Here is a 23,723-nt window from a genome sequence, read left to right on the forward strand (position 1 = left end):
ATCAGCATTTAATTCTGCCTTAAATGGCAGTTAACTACTAATTACCCTCCCCCAACAACCCTACAGTTTATAACTAATAAACAACAAGCCAGAGGTCGTGTAAGGGTTAGGGCTCTGGGGTTGAAAGGCCTAGACTTGAATCCTAACTTTGTCACTTATACGAGGTACTTTCAGGTTAATTACTTCACTTCTCCAAATCTATTTCCTTAACTGGAAAATGGAGCGAGTAATCCCCACTGCATAAAGTTTTCAGACTTACAGCAAAATAGTCTGTGTAAACAACTTATCACAGTTCTCAGCTTAATAAATGTCAACAAGCATTATTTTTTGGCCATTCTTGAATACAGGAACCCTGTGTTCCTTGTGCCTTCCTACCAATGCCCAACATAGTGCCTTGCATAAGCAGGAACTGGATGTTAACTGAACAGAATATTTAATTTTGAGATAGCGGTATTTATCCAAGTAAAGGACTGGCTTCAGGGCCTTGTAATTACATGTAAATTATAATGGAAACTTTCATATTAGGGATTCTTTGTATTTCCCAAGAGCTATCACATCTGTGCTCATTTCATTCTTCCAAGATCCATGAAGTGCCTGCATACATTTTTATAAAAGGCTGCTCGTAGGACAAATCAAGCTCATTTCTGCTCCACTTGAAACTCTTTTCTGAAATGCTCTTCCCTTAGATATTTATACTTTGTTCTATTGTTTCACTCAGCTCCCTACTAAAACGTCACTTCTGAGAATGTCACCATAAAACAGTCCTCTCAACACACTCTCCAACCACCCCCCACTTTAACGGTTTTATTATTACTTTATTGGTAGTAGTACTAGTCCCTCGCTCACATTTATCTATTCACGTTACTTTCACTATCATCTCCCCAACTACAATTTAAGCAAAGGATTTTTTTTTTTTTTCTCTTAGAACTGTGCTGGCACAAAACGAAACCTCGATAAGTTTTTGTTGAATGAGTGAATGGCTCCTACAAGGCACAGAGAAGATAGCTGACTTGCCCACAGTTGCATAAAACTAGTCACCAAACCTCAATGCAGCTTCCCGCTAGAACACCGGCTCTCAAACGAATACACAGTAAGGACGGAGGGAGCTTAGTAGAGAAGGGGTGAAGAAGGCACAGATGGAAGAGGGAGTAAGACAACGACCCCTGTCCAGGGAAGGGACAATGAGGGAACCCTGGAATCGAGATATGTGCTGGGGGGGTGGGTGGCGGGTAGTGGGGAGAGTCTTTCATTCCCTTTCCCGCTCCACGTTTCAGTTTACCCATCCGTAACGTGAAAGGGGACAGAAAACCTACAACGTCTTTTGCAGATCTGACATTATTTAATTTCCCACCCCAACCGGAGCAACTTCCCCCCGTCGCTGACCAGCGCCAGCTCACCTGCCGGCCCGCGCAGCCTAAAGCTCCAAGTCCGCCGCCGGAGACCGCGCTTCCGCCACACGCCGCCGCTCCGCTGCGCCCGCCGTCAGGAAGGACCCCGCAGACGCTGCCGTCGCGTTTCTGCCCCGAGGACAGCCCTATGCCTGAGGACCGGCTGGGAGGAATGCCAACCACGTATCCAGACACCGGCGACGTGGGGTCGTGGGCCCTCAAACCAAGGCGTGGGCTGCTCCAAAAAGACCGAGGCCTTAGGAGGCAAGAATCTGGTCAGGCGCTTCGGAGCCACCCTGAAAGGGGGCCTTCGGGACGATCACGTGGTCAGGCTGTTTGAGCAGTTGCTGAGCAACCAGAGCTGCTGGGCGTGGTCTACGCTGAGCTGCGCGGTTTTCATCTAAGTATTTCTAAGGAAAGCAAGGAAACCTAGGCCTCAGGTTCTGGGGTGAAGTGCTGGGGGGCGGAAGGGTTAGTTGTTCTCTCTCTTCAGTCTGGGGAGGGCTCAGAACTGGACAGGAGTCGAGACACCTGAGTTCAGTTCCTAGCCTGCCCCGCCCCTTTCTCGGTGTTCGTTCACCCACGCCGGGGTGGAGGGAAAAGGTATGGGTTTGGTCGCAGACCTCCTGCTTCCCTGCCCTACGGCTGGCCACAAACTCTAGCTCAGCGCGCGTCCGAGGTTCAGGGAGGTCTCACAGGAAGTAAAAGCCAGAGCCCTCACTAGTACTCATACAGATGATTTCCCTGTAGAACGGATCAATCAGCCTCACATACTCAGAGGGTGCAGAAGTACAGTGGCAGAAGTAAAGAGGTTGCTCAAGAACCTACAGATCTATGATCCAGACCTGGTCTGGACCGAGGGATTTGGGAACGGAGATCCCTAAACCCCTTCCTCTGCCACTTTTGATTGACTTCCTATTCAGTCATTGCATCTGGTTTGGATGAAAAGTATCTTTCCCCGTTGAAAACACTGAATGATGGGTGAAATTTTATCCCTGGGCTCAGGAGTATACTTCACAATAGTTCTGCTTTTGTGGGAGGTCCTCTGTCACTTTGTATGGAGTGAGCCCATATGGAAGAGTGAAGGGACTGAATACTGAATTCTGAGATCCAAATGTGTCCTCAGCAGAAGCACCAAAATTAAAATACTTCTGGAGGCAGAGAACAAAATTAAGATAGGGCTCCAAACTGAAAGTCAGAACTCTGGATTCTATTTTCAGTGGCAAGTCTTAAGCAAGTCCTCACTGTGTAACAAACTTAGCTCCCGTCTATAAAGTAGAGAACTAGATTGTTTTAACACCCTCCAAGATAAGTAGAAAGTTATCCAGAGCACTTTGGGGTCATACTGTAGGCTGGCAAAGAATACAGACACATCCTCCTCCCCCGATATTGATCTTCCACTGATGTCCATTCCCTTTGCCTTCCTAGAAACAGGCCATGGAAAGGAATGACATCATTGATTTCAAGGCTTTGGAGAAAGAGCTACAAGCTGCACTCACTGCTGATGAGAAATACAAACGGGAGAATGCTGCTAAGTTACGGGCCGTGGAACAGAGGGTGGCTTCCTATGAGGAGTTCAGGTTGGTGTAACGCAATTTTTTTCCTTTTTTTTTTTTTTTTCAGCTTAATGCAGTTTTTCTCAGACCCTCCTGTTTTGGTGAACTGTAGTGGATAAGAGCATGTGCTTTGAAGTCAGATAATTTTGGGCTGGGTCCTGGCCCTACCTGTGTGGTCTCATGCAAGTGATTTAACCTCTCTGAGCCTCTATTCCTCATCTGTAAAAGAGAGCGACTATTGTTAACATTGAGTAAATTGTTACATGTAAGATGTTGAGCACAGAGTCTGGCACATGGGAGGTGCTCAAAATGGTCAGCTATTGTTGCCGTTGCTGTTGCTGTCCTATTGGCTTGCTGGAAATTTCACCTCTAACATGCAAAGTGCAGCCACCTCGCAGCCACACCCACTTCATAGCATGATGTCTATCCTCCGATCTCTTTCCTTTGCCCACAGGGGGATTGTCCTTGCATCACATCTGAAGCCACTGGAGCGGAAGGACAAGATAGGAGGGAAGAGGACTGTGGCCTGGAACTGTCAAGCTACTCAGCGAGAGACCGAGTCTCAGGATGAAGCCACTGAAATCTCCCAGGTAGGGGAGGCCCAGCCTCCTCTGCCCAGTAGGATCCTCTGCCCTAAACCTCCAATCCTGGTTTCTTTCTTTCTTATTTTTAAAGATTTTATTTATTTATTTGACAGACAGAGATCACAAGTAGGCAGAGAGGCAGGCGGGGGCGGGGGAGCAGGTACCCTGCTGAGCAGAGAGCCCAGTGTGGGGCTCAATCCCAGAACCCTGGGCTCAGGACCTGAGCCGAAGGCGGAGGCTTTAACCCACTGAGCCACCCAGGTGCCCCCCCAATCCTATTTTCTTACAACACACACTTCTTCCTTCTTTCTCATGTTAAGCCAACAGAGGCAGGTTTCTGCCTCCCATCGGAGAGAGAAAAGCAACCAGCAGATAGTGAGTGTGAGTTAAACTGGGCAGAACAAGTCAGAAAAATGGACTAGGCGGTCTTTTTCACTCAGACTTTGGCTTGCACTCCCAGATCAGATTTAAGGTGCTCTGCCCCCACATTATATGGTATATGGTGTAATCCTCTGTGTCAGTGTTGGGAGAGAGGCCCAGCCCACCAGACTTTTTTTAAAAAAGATTTATCTGTTTATTTGACAGATAGAGATCACAAGTAGGCAGAGAGAGGGGTGGGGGAAGCAGGCTCCCTGCTGAGCAAAGAGTCTGGTTTGGGGCTCAATCCCAGGACCCTGAGATCATGACCTGAGCCGAAAGCAGGGGCTTAACCCACTGAGCCAGCCAGGCGCCCTGCCCGTCAGATTTTTAACACTCACCTTGAATTCCTTTTTCTCTTTCTGAGGCTTCCAGTCATCCCCTGTGCCCTGCTCAGAGTAAAGCCTGACTTACTCTCACAGAGCACGACTGTGTTCACGTTCATCAGTGGAAAATCCTGGTGCAACTGAGATTCTCAAATCGTGGCCTGGGTTCCTTGGGGCCCCCTCCCTCCCTGTCCCTTCCCAGTTCCCTGATCTGAAAACCAGGCCCACAGCGACCACATCCTACCCAGGGCTCAGAGAGCAACACTACAGCTAAGACAAAAACCCACAGGCTCCCCTCACTGTCACTCTCTCACTGCCGCAGAGCAGCTGGAAGAGCTTGGGACTTTCTTTCCTTCCTTGTGATCCAGGAGAAAACACTTTTCCAGCCTGAGACCTCCGCAGAGTTCTACCGTGATTGGCGGCGGCACTTGCAGAGCGGGCCAGAGCGCTATGAGGCTCTGCTGCAGCTCGGAGGTCCAAAGCTGGGTCACCTCTTCCAGACGGACGTGGGGTTTGGACTTCTAGGGGAGCTGCTGGTGGCACTGGCTGATCAGGTGAGGCCAGCCGACCGGTTGATGGTGCTAGGGATCCTGCACAGCCTGGCCGGCACTGGGCGCTTCGCCCTGAACCTGAGCCTGCTGAGCCCCGCGGAGAGAGAGAGCTGCAGAGGCCTGTTTCAGAAGCTGCAGGCTCCCGGGCCCACAAAGGAGGGGCTCAGCCAGAAGGAGCGGGGTCTGGAGGAGCAGCCTGGTGAGCTCCAGGAGGAGGAAAGGCTCCTGCAAGAGCTGCTAGTGCTGTACCAGATGGATTAACAGGACCAGTTACCTGCAGAGGCCCCCAGTGACTTGCTTGTCGTCCTGGGGGCTGCGCAGGACTGTAATGAGTGCCCACCCCTAATTCCCTTCTCAACTTGGAATTTACAGAGGATATGCAGGAATCGAATCTTCCCCACTTCTCCAGCCACCTTGGTGGCTCAGTATTCTGATCTATGTAGAGCAGCACAATGGTCAAGGACCCAAGAACTTGAAAGAGGTTCATTTCCCACCCTTAGAGTCTGCCAAGCCTCTAGCCTGCAGCCCTGAGAGATGAGTGTGTGCCCAACCAAATGCTGGCTATACCAGTTAAATCCTCTACTTAAAAAGAAAAGAAAAGAAAATCATCAATCTTCCTTGGTAAACAAATACTGATCTCCATAGCTCTTAACAAGAACATCCCAAATCAATAAATGGACATTTAATCAGCAAATAATCAAATGCTACCTCTTCGAGGTCCAGTATTTTCCTTGGGGGCTGAATTCCTGTGTAGGTTGGGCCTGGGAAAGCCCCAAGCCATCAGCCTGGGTCAGGCCAGCCTCCCAGGTTTCAGATGGCCAGACGTGCAGGCAGGTGAGTCTTCTTCAACTCCTGAATTACCCAAAGCAGGCAGGCAGGGCCTAAAGCAGGAAGGCAAGAGATTTGCCTGTTCTAGCACCTGTGCCCTTGCTCTTCATTCCGGTTTCCCGACCCATTCTTGGGTGAGTGCCAGTGTTCTAGAAAGGGGAGAGAGGGCCAGGTTCTAGAATGGTCTTTCCCTCAAGATCGCATCTAGAACACGAGAAGGGCATCTTGTACATCAGCTGGGAATAAACTTGCCTTGCCTTTGGCCGCTTCCCCGGTAGATTCTTACTCCTCTCCTGGCTGCTCGGTCCTTTCTCCTAGAGACTACCCGCTCCTGGCAGGGATTTCTAGAAACCCCGTAGGCCTTGAGTGCCTTGGTTTTGCCCCGCCCCCTCTGACTTTTGCCTCTTGTGGGCATGAACCTCGCCCACACCGCTGTGCTCCTGTGGGTGTGGGGGAGCCTCCAGGCCTTCGAAATTGTGGAGCAGGAGAATATTTTCCAGCGGACCCCCTGCCCAGCCTTTCTGATGTTTGACAACGCAGCCTACCTGGCAGACATGAGCTTCGAGCTTCCCTGCCGCTGCAAGCCTGAGGAGGTGTCCACCGTGGTCTGGTACTATCAGAAGCACCTGGGCAGCGACCACACCAGAGTGCTCACGGACTTCGACGGGCGGGTGCTGACGGAGGAGTCCCAGGTGCGCGTGGGCAGCGACATGCTGGTTCGCTTCAGCATCCGCATGTTCAGCCTGCTGGTTTTCCGGGCGCAGCCCGAGGACTCGGGCTTGTATTTCTGCGGCACCCGCAAGGGGGACTACTTTTATGCCTACGACGTGGACATCCAAAGCGGGGAGGACATGGTGGCCACCTTCAAGGACCAGGGCCAGGAGCCGTTCGCAGACGAGCACCGCGGGAACCTGCACATCTTCACCACCTTCTGGGAGTGGACCCCGTGCGACCGCTGTGGGGTGCGAGGGGAGCAGTGGCGGATTGGCCTGTGCTACCTGCAGAGCCCGGGGCTGTCCCCGCGCTTCCGCAGGACCCTGCCTGACGTGGTGTCCTGTGGCTCGCAGGCCGTGCCCCAGAAGCTTCGGGCCCAGGCCAGGGAGCACACCCCCGAGCTCCTGGTGCAGAGCTGCGTGGTGCCCTGTGAGAAGAAGGAGGTTCGTGAGGGCCTGGTGGCCATCCTCAGCTACGTGTCCAAGGTGGGCAGCCGGCCCTGGCTGCCTCAGGTGCCCATCCAGTTCCACCAGCAGAGGCTGGGCCAAGGACTCATTATCTCCTGCCCCGGGGCCCGGCCAGAGCACGCCGTGGCCTGGGACAAGGACCGCCAGTACTTCTACCGCACGCAGTACCTGCGAGGTGTCAACCGGTCCATGCGGGTGTTCATCGACCATGGCAACCACCTCCACATCCGCTTCACCCAGCTCAGTGACCGGGGCATCTACTACTGCTGGCGGCAGGGCGTGAGGGTCGCCGGCTTGCGGCTGGGTGTCACAGCCCGAGGCCACTACCGGGCCTCATTCTCGGACCCTGAGACTCGCTCCGCTGTGCAGCTCACCCTGATAGGCTACCTGGTCATCACAGCCATCTTTGTCACCATTCACCTCTGTCGCTGCTGCTGTTACTTATCTCGCTGTTGGCCCAACTACTCCCCCTAGGTCCCCTCCTCTTCCCCGGCTTGGAAGACCAGTTGTGCTCAGATGTGTTTGTTAAGTAATCCCGGATGCCTCTGGCTGGGCTGTGCGGCAAGGGTGTGTGTGTGTGTGTGTGTGTGTGTGTGTGTGTAAATATGTTAGTTACAACCTGCTCCTGGCAGGTGGAGAAGCCCGAGGCAGATGAGAGATGGGGGACGGAGGCCAGTATGGAAGGAGCCAGAGCGTGCCTCTTCCAACTTCATGCTCAGAGAGGGAAGAAGTGAAGCTGATATTTATCAAATGGCCTTTTTGATGTTGGAACAGTGTTTGGGGTGCTTTTATTTTCTGCCTTGGAGGATTGCCAAGTGGTCGCTGGTTGAATTGGGGGCAGCAGGGAAAGGAAGAGGGAGTGGGGGAGCCTAGAATATGTCCTCGACTCTGGAATGGCAGGTTTGGGAATAAAGGTAAAGACCAGAACAGGGAAAATGGGTGAGAAAAGTGGAAGTCAAAGTCAGGGCTTTCCCCAGGGCTGGGAGGTGAGAAGAGGGGCCGAGTGGAGGGCACTGGGGTGCCATGTGGAGCAGGGTTGGAGTTGGGATCTGTCCGGTGGCTGCCGCTGGGGGGTTTGGGGGTCCCAAGATGATCAGCAGTAAGCAAGTTGAGTCTTGTCCAAGGCTACTTCCTGCCCTTTCCCCAGCCCCAGCCTCTCCTGAACAGATCAGCGTCCACTCTGGTGAAGGCCACGGCAATTGTCTTTATTTACCTTAGTGAGTAAAGGCTGTGGTGGTGCCCTGAAGGTTAGCAGCAGTGGGTGGCAGGAGGGAGAGAGGGGGAAGAGGCACCAGGGCTCGGAAAGAGGGAGGGACTCTCATTTCTCTGGCTTTAGAGGGGCGAGGGGGACCCTGGAGTGGGCCCTTTCAGCCTACTTCTGGGCACAGATAGTCCTGTGACTGTCCCCCACGGTCTTTCCATGGAAAACCAGAGCACAAACCAGAGCCTTCACTCGGCCTCCACTTCCCAAATGGTAAAATAGAGTGCTACCTACAATACGAGGGTACATTTTGTATTTGAGTAGGAGAGGAACCACAAGGACCCTTGGTTAGGGAAAAGCAGCAGGTCACCGTAGGGTGGAGAGTGTCACATGTATGGCGGTGGCTTCACCCAGCCATGTCTGCTGGGGTCTCGAGGCAGCAGCTACAGTGACTCTGAGGCCTGGATGGAGGGGTTATGCAGCAAGGAAGGGGCCTTTAGAAATGGGACAAAGCGTGTCCTGGGGACAGCAGCCCCTCTGTCCTGTTTTAGCAACTTCAAGAGGATGAGTCACTTCCTTGGCTCCCAAGACCCACAGGCCAGGGGCACCTGATTGCCCAGAACCCCCAGCTCTGATGTCCGGCGTCCTGCCAGCTGCTTCCTCCACCATCTCCACCTGCCTCCCCTCCAGCCTTATGGAGGGAGGACTCCTGGGCTTGACCTCTCTCTGTATCCAACCTAGGGGCCAGGCAGCCCCCGTCTACTCCTTCCCAGCACCCCTTCCCTCTCCACTTACACTATAGATCCCCCAAGTGCTGAGAATCACACTCCGACACGCCCGTGGCATGCCCACAGTGTGCCCCCATGTCAGCTCAGTGGGACCGAGACACTTAATCGTCACTCAGGAGGCCCCTTGGGGATCCGGGCAGGCCAGGCATTCTGTCTAGAAACTACTCCCAAGTGGCGGGATGTCACCGCCCACTCTCAAGACTGTTCAGGGTCAGTCTAGAAGAAGAAACCTCTGGCCAGGGCTATCTTGCCTATGGGGAGTTCCCCTTCCTGTCTCAGAGTCTCTGTTGTCCTCCAGCAGCCCTAGGAAACTCGAAGGCCCACTTCCCAGTTACCCCCAGGGACCTCCGGCTCTGGCAACAGTTGCCATGACAATGGAGATTAGGGATGTGGAGGGCAATTTATGGGGTCCCAGGCCCTCCCCAACTTCTCCCAGTTCTAACCCCAGCTGCTGGCCACGCCCCTCCAGGCCGCACCTTTGGGTTGGGTGCCTCGTTAGCTGGAGTTACTGGGTGTAGGTAGGTGCTGTCTGCGGGTCTAGTACCCACAGAGTCTAGGGCAGCAAGCTGGTGTAGAGGTGGCGGGATGAAGGGAGCAGTCGGGGTGGGTGGAAACTCGGGTCTGGGGAAGTCCGCTATCAGAGGAGGCGGCAACAATCCCATCTGCTCAGGCCCACTGTGGGGCCACCAGCTGGGTCCTGCCTCACATCACGTCCTTGTGCTCCTGCTTGGACTCCTTAATGACCTGCAGGGGACAGAAAAACACATAGCACACTAGTCAGGGGCTCACACAGACACCAGGCCCACCTCTGCTAGGCCTTGTGACCTTGGAGAAATCCCCAGACTTCCTGGGTCTTTTTTTTTTTTTTTTTCTATGAGAGTAACCAGGACTCCTGCCTCGCAGCCGCCAGGAAATGAGGTAACACTAGCGAGCCTTTAGCACCCTGCCCAGCACGTGGCGAGCTGATGTAAGTTTGGCTAGGACTGTCGTGGGTGTGACGGGGAGGGCTTATGTCAAATCCACCCCCCCTTCTTATTCCTCCTGCTGGTTCCTTTTATCAAGCCAGATGTTGAAAGTTGGGAGTGAAAGCTACTAACTTTAATTTTCTTTCTCTCTCTCCCCAGGCCTGGTGCTGGGGGAGCCTGCGGGCTTTCAGTGAGAAAGTCCGAGTCAGGACTCCAGCCGGTGGCCTCTACACCCAGGATCCCTGGATCTGCCAGTGGAGGGGACAGGGAACTGAATTACATCCAGGGTCCTTCCCCTCTTCCAGAGCCTCCCCAGAAACTCTTCTGAGTGACCGAGAATCTTCTGTGTGCCAGTTTAGGCTTTCTTCCAAAGCCTGCCCTCAAAAATTCCTGGAGGCAGCCCAAGCTTGCCGGGGCCAGAATTTCAGGTCTTCTCCCCTTACCTCTCCGTCCCGCATCTCCACGGTCTTTACCACGATGTTCCTCTTGAGGTGGCCTTCTGACACGGACTTGGTGTCCAGGCTGGTTTCTGCAGGCACGGAGACAGGAGAGGTCTCCTGTTGGCTCCTGAGCCACCAAACATCCTCCCCCCACCCAGCTTCCCCATGAAACCCATAGTGATGGGGACTGAAAGTCTATCCAAGCAGGCAGAGAGGGCCTAGACCCCCAAATCCCCATGGTGCTAGACAAGACATGACCGCTCCATCCAGTGCTTTGCCCATTTTCCTGGTCTGGCTGCATTTCCGTCCCTCTGCAAGCTCTCATCTGCCCCCTGGCCTTCTGACACCCCAGTGCTGGGCTAAGGAAGGAGCACACGGGCTTTGAAATCAGGCAGAGCTCAAGTCTCAGCTCAGCCATAGGCTGTAGGCAAGTTAATCTACCTGTCCCAGCCTCAGTTTCCTATCTGCAAAATGGGGATGATGGCATCTACCTCTCTACGTGGGAGCAAAGAGTCAGTTCACTGAGATCATACATGTTAAGTGCCTAGCACGTATTAGTGTCCAATATACGCGGGTCCCTTTCCTGTTCCCCTGTCCCTCCTTCCCTCCTCTCTGCCACTTCTCTGGGCCCTACTGACCCTTTACTGTTTGGCACTTGGCAGTATTCCCTCCTCCTGCTCTGCCTGATTAAACTTCTGATCCTGAACTTGGCCCCTAGGCCATGTATAGCTCATGTTCTTCAATTTCTAGAGCAGAAGTAGGGTTTTCTTTTTCCCCCTTTAGATAAGAATCATTTGAGGGCCACATCCAAGTAAGAAGTAATTTAGCTCCCTGGTGCCCCCGAGAGAAAAATGTAACATGTCACACTCACTAATATTTAAAATTAAGAGCAGGGAGCATAAAACTTTATTCACTGCAAGAGCAGCGGTCCAGGGGGAAATAATCCTGTGGGCTGAATCAGCACTGAGCTGAGCCGCAGAGCCTCGGGGACAGAAGAATGGAGCAGAGAACCCAGCCACCAGGCACGGCAAGACCCCAGGGGCCCTCCCAGGGATGGGAAGAGGTGAGGCAGAGGCTGGCACTCGCCCAGAGGCCCCAGAGCATCTCCTCCGAGCACCAGAGGACGTACCACTTTGAACAGCCGCCAGCTCGGCTAGTTTAGCCTACATTTACCCTGTGCCACATTCTGGGCTGTGCACTGAGGTCGCTGGGGAAATGATGCAAGCTTGGCCCTTTAGGGAAACTCGGGAGGAAGGAGCCCAGGAGGGCGGGGAAAACGAGAAAAGCACCGTGTCTGAGAGTCTGAGGGGCAGGCTGCTAACCGAGAGCCGGCGGGGCTCCGTTTACAATCTGGTGAGCCTGTATTGGTATAACTTGTATTGTGAGGCTTTTGAGATGTCTTGTGACCTGGTGACTTTCCCCTTCTTTGGTACTTTTGCCCCCTGTAGTGACAAGCAGTTCAAAAACAAAAACAAAAACATAAAACACTCGGATGGGAAGAGCCTGCTCAGGGATCTGCAGACAGGGCAGAGGCTGAGACCTTCACCCAGTTCTGCTGTAGGAGGGGGTGGAGGGGTAGGGAATGGGGTGCAGGACAGGAGCAGCCACAAGCCCCACCTGGAATGCCCTGGGCTGCTGTGTTCTGGCTGGGAGCTCTGCGGTGAATTATGAAGATCCCAAGGAGACCCCTGGACCGGACCCCTTTGCCCTGGTCCTTAGCTCCAGGCCAGAGTAGCAGCCCACCTGGGGGAAAGGGCAGGAATCCAACCCCTTGCCCACAAGGCCCTGCTCTACTGACCTCGGATCTGCAGGTTGGAGAAGGTCTGCACGGGGATGGTGATGCTGCAAGACAGCAAAGGCAGAAGAGTGACCGCGCTGCCCAGGGACATCCCTGGAGCCAGGCCCTGGTCCGGGCTTAGCATGACAGCCTCAAGGCCCATCTCCTGGCTTTCTCCAGCCGCCAACATGCTCCCTGGGGCTGCAGGAGTCTGCAAGGGGCTTGGGTGTTGTCGGCTAGGGGAAAAGTCTCTATTTGCAAGAGTGGAGGCCTGGAGGATGGCAGGGGGAGGAGGAAGTGGGGGGAAAGTTCCAAGACCAAAAGAGATGGGTCAGGGGAAAAGAAGTCCAGTCTTCATTGGGAGGGTGGGAGTGAGCCTCTTAGTTTGGGGGCTGACCCAAGTCCTCACCCTGTGGCCTCGTCAACATTGCTTGACTCGAATCCATTCATTTCTTGACCATTTACTGGCTACCTACTGTGTGTTAGGCAAGCATCATGCTGAGCACTGAGATAGGAGGGGGCAGGACACAGGCGGATTATGACAGTCCCTGAAGGGAGAAAGGAGACTCCAGGGAGGGACAGCAGGGAAGACGCTGCAGGGCCACGGGGTGGGGGGTGGGGGCTTTGCAGCTCACCGGTTCTCCTCGCCCTCCAGCAGCTTCCTGTACGTGGCAATCTCTATGTCCAGGGCCAGCTTGATGTTTAACAAGTCCTGGTACTCCTGCAGATGGCGGGCCATCTCGTCTTTGAGGCTCTGCCCCTCCTCCTCCAGCCGGGCCAGTGCCTCCTGGTAACTCGCCGCCTCCCGTGCGTGGCGCTCCTCCTGCTCCCGCATCTGCCTCTCCAGGGACTCGTTCTGTAGGGTGGAGTGGACAGGTGCCTCAGCGCGGGGTCACACTGCTCGTCCTGGCCTGTCCCCAGTCTCCCCGCTGTCCCCCAAGTAAGTTTTCAGAACCCCCGCCCTCAGTTCTGGTCCCGTCCCTGGCTTGCGGGGTGCACCCGGGTCCCCTCCGCCCCGCTGGTGGCCCTGCTGGAGCTCACCGTGCCCCGCAAGGACTCCAGGTCACAGGTCAGGGCCTGAAGCTGGCGACGGTAGTCGTTGGCCTCGTGCTTGGCCTGGCGGAGCAGCTCGGCATTGCGGGCAGCGGCGTCGTTCAGGTCGGCAAACTAGGGGGGAGAGGGCCCTACGCTGAGGGGCGGCTGGGCCCCACATCGCGGGAGCTTTGTGGGCCAGTGGGTCTCTGGGAATTCAGGGAGATGAGCAGGACCCCAGGCTTGGTGTCCAGGTCTCCCCAGGACTGGGGCCCCTATGCAGAGGGCACAGGAGGCCCCTGCCACGTCTCTAGCACCTAGCACAGTGCCTGGGTAGGGAATGAAGGACCAAATGATGTTTGCCAGAACCCAGAACCAGAATCCCCTGCACTATCCAGGAGCCTGAACCCTGGCCTCTCTCAAGGTGGCCGGGGCGTTCTGGTGAGCAGTACCCTGGGTTCTGATCCTTCTCTCTCCCCAGCTTGCAGTGAAGCTCTCGCGGCTCCACCCAGCCTTGACCTGCTTGGAGCCATCGCCAGCTTCTGCCACTCACGTTGCCCTGGGCTGGCATCTCTGGGCCCTTGCCCTGTGCTTTCTTGCACTTCAAATGCCTCTTCCCTCTTCTTGTTCTTTGGCTGCCAGGCCCGCCTAGCCCCAAGGCCCTCCCTTCTATGATACCCTCCCTGTCCCCACATTGCATCTGTATAAACTCTGCCCAGCAGTGTTCTCTCTAGACACCGTATTTGGGTGCACATCACGTCCCCCGGGTGGGACAGGTCTCTGGACCCCGGGCAGTGCTGGCACACAGTGGTTGCTCAGTAACCCAGGACACAGACAGCAGAGGCATCAGGAATGCAGGCTCCCAAGAGCAATGGCTGGGCTTAGACATCCGGCTCTACCATTGACGAGCTGTGTGACTTTGGGCAAACTCGTTAACCTCTCTGGACTTCAGTTCTCTCATCTGTCAAAGAACAGTACTTTCTTCATAGTAAGTAAGATAATGCATGTAAAGCTCAAGGCCTGGCACGCAACAATGTTGGCTAATAATAACAGTAATAACAATAATAATAGTAATAAGAAGTACTTATTCGGGTAGGGGCACCTGGGTGGCTCAGTGGGTTAAAGCCTCTGCCCTTGGCTCAGGTCATGATCTCAGGGTCCTGGGATCGAGCCCCGCATCGGGCTCTCTGCTCCGCAGGGAGCCTGCTTCCCCCCTCTCTCTTTGCCTGCCTCTCTGTCTACTTGTGATCTCTCTCTGTCAAATAAATATATAAAATATTAAAAAAAAAAAAGAAGAAGTACTTATTCGGGGGAGCATCTGCTTGGCTCAGTCGGTTAAGCATCCAGCTCTTGGTTTTGGCTCAGGTCACGAATTCAGGGTGGTGAGATCGAGCCCTGCATGGGGCTCCATGCTCAGCGGGAGTCTGAGACTCTTTCTCCCTCTGTCTCCCTCCCCTTTGGCTCCTCCCCCTCCTCATGCTCTTTATATCTAAAGTAAATAAAATCCTTAAAAAACAGAAAAGAAAAGAAATACTTATTGGAAGTAATGGTGCCTGTGTGACCCTGGGCAAGCCACCTCATTTCTCTAGTGACGGTCAGTTACTCTAGTGACGATCAGTCCTCTCCCAGCTTCCTCCTCCCTTGCTCCCCAGTTCTCTGGTATGGAGCCAGCAGGGCTGCCTACTGGCCCACAGTCAGGGCTACCTTGGACCGGTACCACTCCTCGGCCTCGTGCATGTTGCTGGACGCCATGGCTTCATACTGCGTGCGGATCTCTCGCAGGGCCGCCGTGAGGTCTGGCTTGGCCACATCCAGCTCCACGTGGACCTGCTGCCGGGCCAGCTGCTCCTGGAGCTCCTGCACCTCCTGGCCAGAATGAGAGAAGGGATGGCCAGCCAGGGCCCCAAGCTGCCCCTGGGGTTTCCCCACGGTTTTACGCCCTTGTCTGGCTGCCCCTTGGACACCGACATTGGCTAAGGGAAACGGGGCAGTCCTGGTTAGAGGAAAGGGCATGGCCTAGGCTAGGGGAGCAGAGGGTAGTTTGGGGGGCCTCATAGTGTCCTCCTCCCAGGTTCGGCGAGGCAGGAGCCCTGAAAGCATGCCTGTGTTGTTATGAGCGACCGAGTCCCTGTGGTGTGGGTGTGTCTGTGGGTTCCCAGATTCTACCATATCATGGACTTGGAATCCATAATCTGAAGTCAGAGAGCTCAGTGGTGTCTTTTTAAAACGAATGGCTTTCACTTAAATGGAGACAGGTGGCAGTAGGGGTGATATCGGAGAGATGTGTGACCTCAGCAAGTTCTTTATCCTGTCTGGGCTTCAATGTCCTCCTCTGTTTCACAGAGGTCATGGGTCCCTATCTCACAAGGCTGTAGTGAAATAACAAATGGGGCAACAAGGTCTGTTATAATTCTTAGTAAGTGGGGTGTGTCCGTGTGAATTTCACCAGGGGCTGAGGGTGCTCTCTTGTCTCTAGGTCTGTCTCCTTCAGTCTTTCTCATTTTCTTTCTCTCTCTCTCTCTCTGAGTATTTCTCAGGCTCGGCCTCTCTGTCTCTATCCATCCCAATCTCTGTGTTGGCCTTACCTCCTCATGGATCTTCCTCAAAAACCGGATTTCCTCCTCTAGAGACTCAATCTTCCTCTCCAGATCCAGGCGCGCTAGGGTGGCTTCATCTGCCTCCTGGAGCAGGGAGGGGCAAAGGCTGCTCTGACCCCAGACTCCTCCTCCCCACTCCTTATCCTTGTCTGATCCCTCCTGTGGCTGGGGAGAGCAGCACATTGCTCTGGAGGGCAGGACTTAGGGGCTGTTTGTGTGAACTGCCATCAACCATTTACCCCCCACCTCCCCTCCCCTCCGCTCCCCTCCCTTTGCGCCGCCCCTCCCCCACACCTGTCGATAGGTGGCCAGGTTGTTCTCAGCATCCAGCCTCAGGTTGGTTTCATCCTGGAGCCTGGGGTAGGGGAACACATCCCTGGGTGAGGGTCTTCTGAGGATCTTGGACCCCTCCCCAATCTCCCTGGAGGGTGCTGCCAGAGAGACCCCTCCCCCGCCCCCTGCCCAGAGCCAGTGGAATGGCAGGAGCCCTAGCCCGGAGGGTGAGCAGACTAGGGCCTTTGCTTTAGCTCATTACTAACGTGTTTTATCAAGACCAGTGCACCTGCTCCTGCTCACACCAGAGCTTTCACCAACACACACTCACTGTTGCATACACAAACACACTCATCCTCCCGCCCTTGAGGGCACACATGCGTGCCCTGCCAGCTCAGCAAAACCCGCCGTCCCTGGGATCTCCTCTGACCTTTGGAAACAGTTTTATTAGAATCCCTGCCTCACAGCCCTGCAGGCCAAAGCGGCTTGACCAGGGTCACACTGGTGAACCAACCTGTGTTCCTAGGCCAGGCCCTTTCCCTCTCCTCCTCTCCCCCGGAGCCCCAGCCCCCTGGTGCACAGCAATCTTCCCTTCCCATTCCTCCTTTCTGCGGACCCACAAGGCCATCAGGCCCCCCAGTGAATGAAATGCGAAGACCCCGCCCGTTGGGCCCCTGCCTGTGGGGTCCCTGCTTATAGAGTCCCTGACTCTCCCTGCACAGCTCTCCCAGCTGCGGAGGTGCTGAGAATACTCTGGCTCCTTGGCAATCAGACCCCTAAGACTGTGGGCCTCCTCCCTGTCCCTCCCATTATCTCGGGGAGGAAGGACAGCCCTATCCTCCCAGAGACGGGGAAACAGCGGAGCCAAGTATCATGGAGGCAAAGTCCCCTGCCCGAGATCCTGCAGGTCTGCAGGGGCTCCCGCTGGGGCTGGGCTGGGGTGTGGGGGCATCTTCCCTGTTCATGAGGTCCCTCTCCCCGGGCCCCCTCCTCACTTCTGCCTCAGGGTGCCCAGGTCCTGTGCCAGATTGTCTCTCTCAACTTCGAGCCGGGCGCTGCTGGCTGTGAGCTGGTCGAGCCGCAGCCTTAGCTCTCGTAACTCAGCCTGGTAGACATCGGCCAGCTTGGTGGGCTCCTTGGCCCGCAGCTGGTTCAGCTCTGCGGCCAGCGCCTTGTTCTGCTGTTCCAGGAAGCGCACCTTCTCGATGTAGCTGGCAAAGCGGTCGTTGAGCTCCATCATCTCTGCCCGCTCACTGGCCCGGGTCTCCTTGAAGCCGGTGTTGAGGGCCCCGGCCAGGGAGAAGTCCACCCGGGCCGGGAGTGGAAGTGGCATCCTGGCCAGGGAGAGGCGGGTGCCCGGCCCTAGCCGGCGGCCAGAGACCAGGCTTCCCCCTACCATGTCCAAGGAGGAGGCATAGGAGCGGCGAGCAGCCGAGGCGACCCGTCTCCTCTCCATGCTGGCTGGGCTCTGGCCGCTCCTGGGAAGTGAGGGCTTTATGGAGGCGTGGGCCGGCCTGGCGCTGCCCAGGCTGCCCCTGGCAACGCCCACTGGCATAGCCTGAGGGGGAGGGGCTGGGCCACATCTCGGCCATGGGGAGAGCTCGTCTCACTCCATTGAGGTCCCTGTGCCCAGAGGCAGGGCGACCCCAGCCTGGCCACCAACAGAGGTCCTCATGGGCTGTGCCTGGGACTGGATGCTTGGTCAGCGGCGGCAACCACTGGGCCAGGAGGCCCTTTCCCTGGGAAGATGGGCCAAGAAAGATCTGGATCAGATAAACTCTGACCTGCTTTCCACCTCTTAGACCCCATCACGGAGCTCCTCCTGCTAAGTGCTGGGAACTTGCAAAGAACAAATGTGTTCCCTCCTCTCAGAAAACAGCCTGCACTACAGTTTCCTGCTGAGCCCCATTTCCAGCAGACCTTTGGACTCCTCGGTCCGAACATGGGCATCCAGCATTCCTGCCTGCTCTCCCTTCCCCGGAGGTCTAGGGCTGTGGGCTGCAACAGGACACCAGCCCTTTGTCTAGAGGGTCACTTGAGGCCTCTGTCTAGCAGTTGGGGGGTGGTAATGAAGGGAGGAATAGGGAAGCTTTGAGGGGGCCAGAGCCACGGGTGCTGCACTCCCTGACCTTCTCCCTGGACCACACATAAGCCCCTGCCTCAGTCCCACGGGGCTCCCTCACCCCTTGCCTGGCCGCTCTGCACCCCCGTCCGGAGCCGGCCCTGACAGCTACACAAAAAACACTTACGGATGAGCTGGCTGTCCCTGCTCCCATCTTTGTTCCCGCATCACCCTGTTTCCCCAGCTACCCCTCACCTCCCTTTCACACTGGAGATTTATCTCCTTTGAGTTCCCATGCATCAGGCTGAGAGGATGGAAAGGCCTGTGGGGACGGGTCAGTTTGGGAACTTGGGAGCCACTGGGTCAACACTAGGAGCCCAGGGCCGGCGTCCTGTAGCCTGACCCTTCAGATCTGTCCACCCTTGTGTTCTGATCCTACTGGGGGCCAGAGCCTCACGCAGGCCCCTCACCTCTCTGTGCCCTTGGACTTCTGGGAAGCCCTCCTCTCCACGCCCCCCCCCCGCCCGCCCATGCCTGGGCCTCTGATCCCTTCTCCTGGACACTTGCTGAATAGAGCCTTGTTTTCCACCACTGGTCAGGGCGCCACACGGAGAGGGCAGCCCCCGGGGGGCTGCGCTGTTTTTAATCCCAAGATGCCAGGCTATTAGGCAGAGTACAGCCCCCCAAGCCCCCAGCTCAAAGAGCTTCTCGGAAGCCTCCGAGGGGGCCGGGATACAGTGGGGAGCAGGCTCTGTGCCCACCCCCGGCCATTGTGTCTGTGCCAAGGTGAGTCATTCAGTGGGCACAAGAGGAAGGCCCCGTGGGGGCGGCCAGCTGGGCACTGCCAGGTCTCCAGCTCTGCAGACAAGGCCTGGCTGCTTGCCCCTCCCCAGCTTCCAGAGCCAGCTCACACCCCTGAGCTCCTACCCCACGCTGGGGAGACGCGCTCCATTTGGGCATGTTATGGGCTGCCTGCCGAGGTTTTCCCTGGTGAATCCCAGCACAGAGAGGGAAGGTGAGGTTCTCTAAGTCTTCAGCCACAGCTGACCCTGGGACAGTAACATGGGGAAGGGACCCTTGGGGATGGGGTGCCCCGTGACTTTTGATCCTGCTATGAGTGGAGGAGCTGGGAAAGTCATGGGGCATTAAAAGAAGAAAAAGATGGGACAAACCCTCATCCCAAGTGTCTCTGTGACTAGGAGTGGCTGTCCATCTAGCTCACATTGGGCAAGTCACAGTGTGCAGCCTTCTCTCTTTGTTCCAGTGAAATGTAGTTACAGTGAGGGCAAAGCCATCTTGGGGAAGGGGGGAGATGGAACGAGAGCAGGAAAGGCTTGTCAGGGAGGCTCAGTGACAGGTCCCTGTGTGGTGTGTGACCCAGCAGCAGCAGGGAGAGGCCCCTCCCTGGACCTGTGTCACCCAGGCTTCCTGGCTCTGCCCTCAACCTCCATCTGACCCTAGACCCATTCCCCACACTCAGCCCTTAACTATCCACGGATGTCCACGCAAGAACCAGAGTGGTAGACCGATAGGGCCGTGGTTGTTTGCCAAACTTTCATTATTTTGTATGACACATTCGTGGTAGAAAAATCAGAAAATACAAATAAGCAAAACAAAAAAATTTAATTAGCCATGATTTCACCACCTGGGGATAAACACTACCAGATTTCCCCCACATATATAAATTCGTTTTCTTTTTTACAAGTGGGCTCATGCTGTACAAATTATTTTGTAATTTGTTTTTTTTTTCACTCAGCAATATGTTGTGAACATCTTTCCATATCAATAAATATTATCCGCATCATCATTTTAACAGCTGCATGGTTTTCCACTGTATGCATTAATTTACCCAAGCCCTACTGTTAGACACACAGTTGTCTTCCCCCCCCTCCACTCCCACTCCCACCCCCTGCTGCGCCTCCCTTCCCTCCCTACCTCCCTCCCTCTCTGGTTCTGTTCTAGATCCCACTATGCTGCACCATTGCCCCAGGCAGATGCAGCTCCCAGCCTCTGACTACTCCCGCCCTCCTGGTCTGGCTCAGGCCCCTTCTGTGGCTTCTCCTCTCCTGGTTCCCTAATCGGAGGGCCTCAACGTCCCAAGCCCCAACCAATCCTAGACTGACTTCTGCACAGACCACAGAAAGCGGCAGGCCTTGGAGAGAGGATGCCCAGATATCTCTCGGCGGGACCTTCAGCCAAGCCAAGACCCAGTTCAAGCTGAGAGGGAGACGAGATGGTCTCCTGCCTCCACGCCCCTCCCCTGCGTGGGGAGAATCCGCCAGGATGTCCTCCTGCCTCTTGGGACAGATCAGTACCGCAAGGGGCCTCAAAGCACCCATGAGGGTGCCCTGTGTTTTCTAAATTGCCAGTCTTAGATTCAAGCCACTAGACGGCTGCTCACTGACTCCCCTAGGGCCCCCACCCCGTTCCAGTGCCTGGCACAGCATGGTGGTCCTCATGCGAGGGCAGGAGGAAGAGAAGTTGGGAGTCTCGAAGGGGCTGACTCCTTGGTTACTACTGAGTCCATCCCTCCCACACGAGCCCCCTCCCTGAGGAAAGGAAACAGGCCCTGCTAGCCACTAGATGGCAGTGTCCGAGCAGCAGCAGGGTCCTGCAGTGGGGAGGGAGCGGGTCTCAAAGCCGCGAGCCTGCTTTCCAAAACCCAGATTCCTATCACCCAGAAGGATCATCCCTTGTACTCTCTAGCGTTGCTTCTGACTGCTCTGACAGCGCCCTCTAGAGGCGAGCGAGGTCACGGCCATTCAGCTGCTCCATGATCTTGGACGACTTCAGGAACTTCTCAGAGTCTCCATTTTCACACCTGTAAAATGGGGACTCACAACACTTACTTCCAAGGTGGCAGGGAGGATAAATTCAGGGAAAGCTGGACACAGAAGTTGCTCGACAAATCACAGCTTGCATTTAACAACACCTACCCGAAGCTTTACTTATTTCTTTGTCAGCGACGGGGTGGGCCTGGAGGGACAGGGGCTGGGCCGGGGCACTGCCTGGGCACTGCCATGTCTTGTTGACCCCACTGGGGGTGGACAGGGACATCATATAAGTATCTCCCCAGCACCGTTACCTGGGAGTGTGGACAGGACACAGGGGGCAGCAACCAAGGGAGAGAGGGTGGGAGGTAGCCCCATTTGCGCCCAGATCACAAGTTGCTCGTGGCTTTGGGTCTGCCAGGGACCACACATGGGTCATCTCTACCTGCCCTGGAGGAGACTGAGAGTAGAGGCTGTTTCCCAGCCTGCTTTCTCACCTCCCTGACTCCCCCTGGGGCTCTGTCCCTCCATCCTTGCCCTTCCCCAGCCATAGACTTGAGGCCCACAGTTCCATCAGTTTGAGAAGTTCTTGGTGTGTTATCATGTCACGTGGGAGGGGGTCTCTCCTATCCCTCAGCCTGAGGCTTCCCCAGAAGAAGGTCCCCCTGGATAGGGGCTTCCAGAAGTTAGGACCAATGACCTCCCATCAGAATGGAGTCTCCCTAAGGATAGGGTCCATCAGGACACCCTCTCTGCTGTGGGGGTTCCCTGATGTGTGCACCCATGGTTCACTGTCGGATGGAAGCTCCTCGAGGGCAGGGGCCCTCCCCTCTCAGGCTGGAGGAGGGCTGTCTCAGGCCAGGGTCTGTCCCCTCTCCTATCATCTGTCAGCCTGTGCCGAGCCAGCTCTGCTGTTGAGAAGTACCCAGCTCCTGTGGCTGTTGAAGTGTTCTTAGATGAACCCCCCCCCCCCCCCCACCAAGACTCCTTCCCCTGCCTCCTTCCTGGCCTCGGTCAGCACATTGTTGGAGGCATCACCTTGCTCACCTCGCACACCAAGGCGGCAGGCTGCTGTGCTGGAGTTAATAAGTGCAGGTCCTTTCTCTCCAATCCCCCTCTTCCCACCCTCCTGGGCGCCCCAGCCTGCCCCCCACTTTCCAGCCTCTAACCCTGAGATCTGCTTTTTAATTGCTTTCCCTGATCTGTTCTGCTCTCTGCTCCCCTCTGTCTCCTTGCCTGACTGCGTCCCTCTGGGAGGGTGAGAAGCGGGGGCCCAGATGTGTCCCTGGTGGGAGGAGAGGGCTGGCGGGCAGCCTGTTATTTCCAATCCAGTGGTCCTCCAAATGGACAGGATGAGCCAGGGAACAGGATGGAAGGGCTGTAGGCGGGCTCAGGGGAACGCTTTGGGAGGGCTGGAAAACACAGCCATGGTCTCCAGGCCCCTCGGGGTGACTCTGGTCCCTTTCTCCCCCCAACAGCCTCCATCCCAAGCCCTCTGAGATCCCTCTTCATGGAAAGAACCATGGGAGTCGGGGGAGACAATCACAAACTAGATTCTCTCTGGGAGCCAGGGTCCCCCAAACTTAACTAAAAGCCAGAGGGGCATTCCTGGGAAAACCCAGAGACAGTCAAACAGGGGTGTGAGAGGGAGGACTCCTGAAGGGAGAGCCCAGTCCCCCCACCTTGACAGGTCCCAACACCAAAGGAGGTTTGGGCTTACCCTCAGGTGACAGGGACAGGTGCTCCCCTGACTCCCCGCAGGGAGGGACAGTGTCTTGTTCTCTGCGTCTGCCGCTCCTGGCACTGAGTCTGGTTCTGTCAACTGGGCAGGACTTTGGACTCCAGGGTGGCTCTGTGCTGAGCCCCAAGGTAGGAGAAGGTCAGCGAAGCAGGACAAGGGGTCTGCCGTGTCTGGGGGAGCCATTGATGGCCGCATCTCAGGGATGACTCTCTTTATGTAAGAACAATCCAATCTCAGAGCCTCGTCGCCGCCCATGGAGGTCAGCTGGGAGCTGGCTGTCAGCTCGCTGCCCCCCTGCCCAGCCCCTACCAGCTCCCTGTGAGGCTGAGACCAGCCAGGCTGCCCCCCGGCCAGCAGGACGCCATGCGGCAAGCACTCTCCACCCGACCTCCTGTGATTGAGGGCAGGAGCCTCACGTCCTTAACTCCACTGGCAGAGTCTTTGTACATTTAATGGGTCACCCGAGAGCACATTTTCCACCACGGAGCCACGAATGTTTGCCAAGCCAATGGCCGGGTGCAGAACATCCTTGTCAAGAGTGACCCCTTCCACTGGCAAGCTGCCCCCAGCCTCGGAGAAATCTGCCTCGTGCCGCGGACCCCGTCGTGTGAAGCTTGCCCTTCTGGCCCTCGTTACCAGCCGCCTTGTCCTGCGCCCACTGCCTCGGCGCTTGCAGGGGTGACGGTGACCATCAGATGAGATAATATATGTGAGCGCCCCGGGAAACGGGCAAGTTATTCAATTTGAATCCAACCAGCGCTCCGCAAGGCCTCCCAAGGTCAAGGCACCACGCCAGGCCGCTGGGGGCTACAGATGGGAGGCTGTGGCGGCTTCTGTGGGAATCACGGAGCACCAAGGGGGAAAAAAAACTCATTAAGACTAATTGCAGAGGCGGGAACGCCAGGCGCACGGAAAGAGATGATGCCTGTTCGCTTCTAAAGGGAAGCAGTTCGGCGTCATGTGAAGAACCAGACCCTGGTCTGAATCCTGGCACGGCTGCTTGCTGTCTAACCCTGGGCGTGTTCTGTGAACCTTCTGGAATCTGTCCTCATTATACCTCTTAGGTCGCAAAGTTTTGTATGCTGCCTGCAGCCGGGAGGGACCCAGTGCTCCTCTTGCGGGTTTTTCTCTCTCCTCCTCCAAAAATGGAGGCCAAACTGAATGGGGCGGGGCTCACCAGGTAGAGGGGGCGGCTGCTTCCCCAGCACATCAAGGACTCATTTGAAATTAGCAGCATTATTTACA

The 23,723-nt window shown here is 55.8% G+C and overlaps 4 protein-coding genes across 9 annotated transcripts in view; 2 read left to right on the forward strand and 2 right to left on the reverse strand.

Annotated features, from left to right (window-relative positions):
• The window catches only part of EFTUD2 (elongation factor Tu GTP binding domain containing 2), a 41,085-nt gene extending 39,579 nt beyond the window's left edge, over nt 1–1,506 (reverse strand). The window contains exon 1 of the mRNA XM_032320605.1: nt 1,398–1,506. The gene's annotated coding sequence lies outside the window, so the exon portion shown is untranslated. The remainder of the gene's footprint in view (nt 1–1,397) is intronic.
• A 186-nt stretch (nt 1,507–1,692) lies between these two features.
• CCDC103 (coiled-coil domain containing 103) lies at nt 1,693–6,051 on the forward strand. 5 transcript variants are annotated; one of them, XM_032320613.1, is made up of 4 exons: nt 1,693–1,775; nt 2,817–2,968; nt 3,399–3,534; nt 4,640–6,051. In XM_032320613.1, exons 2-4 carry the CDS (start codon nt 2,826–2,828, stop codon nt 5,081–5,083), a joined length of 723 nt encoding a protein of 240 aa, XP_032176504.1. In that variant the 5' UTR covers nt 1,693–1,775; nt 2,817–2,825; the 3' UTR covers nt 5,084–6,051. The 5 variants fall into 5 exon arrangements, with proteins under 5 accessions (XP_032176504.1, XP_032176501.1, XP_032176502.1 ...); XM_032320610.1 differs by having other exon boundaries at nt 1,723–1,991; XM_032320611.1 differs by having other exon boundaries at nt 1,723–1,859.
• Nucleotides 6,046–7,903, forward strand: FAM187A (family with sequence similarity 187 member A). The gene has a single exon (XM_032320609.1). It carries the CDS (start codon nt 6,064–6,066, stop codon nt 7,303–7,305), a length of 1,242 nt encoding a protein of 413 aa, XP_032176500.1. The 5' UTR covers nt 6,046–6,063; the 3' UTR covers nt 7,306–7,903.
• Nucleotides 7,904–8,015: 112 nt separating this feature from the next.
• Nucleotides 8,016–17,382, reverse strand: GFAP (glial fibrillary acidic protein). 2 transcript variants are annotated; one of them, XM_032320606.1, is made up of 10 exons: nt 16,900–17,382; nt 15,926–15,986; nt 15,620–15,715; nt 14,739–14,900; nt 13,044–13,169; nt 12,638–12,858; nt 12,024–12,067; nt 11,548–11,667; nt 10,229–10,314; nt 8,016–9,564 (listed from the first exon to the last, which is right to left on the reverse strand). In XM_032320606.1, the coding sequence occupies exons 1-10, from the start codon at nt 17,358–17,360 to the stop codon at nt 9,523–9,525; spliced, it is 1,419 nt and encodes a 472-aa protein (XP_032176497.1). In that variant the 5' UTR covers nt 17,361–17,382; the 3' UTR covers nt 8,016–9,522. The 2 variants fall into 2 exon arrangements, with proteins under 2 accessions (XP_032176497.1, XP_032176499.1); XM_032320608.1 differs by lacking the exon at nt 11,548–11,667.
• Nucleotides 17,383–23,723: the final 6,341 nt, after the last annotated feature.

The sequence above is a fragment of the Mustela erminea genome, chromosome 18, assembly GCF_009829155.1.
Source record: "Mustela erminea isolate mMusErm1 chromosome 18, mMusErm1.Pri, whole genome shotgun sequence".
NCBI classification, from domain to species: Eukaryota; Metazoa; Chordata; class Mammalia; order Carnivora; family Mustelidae; genus Mustela; species Mustela erminea.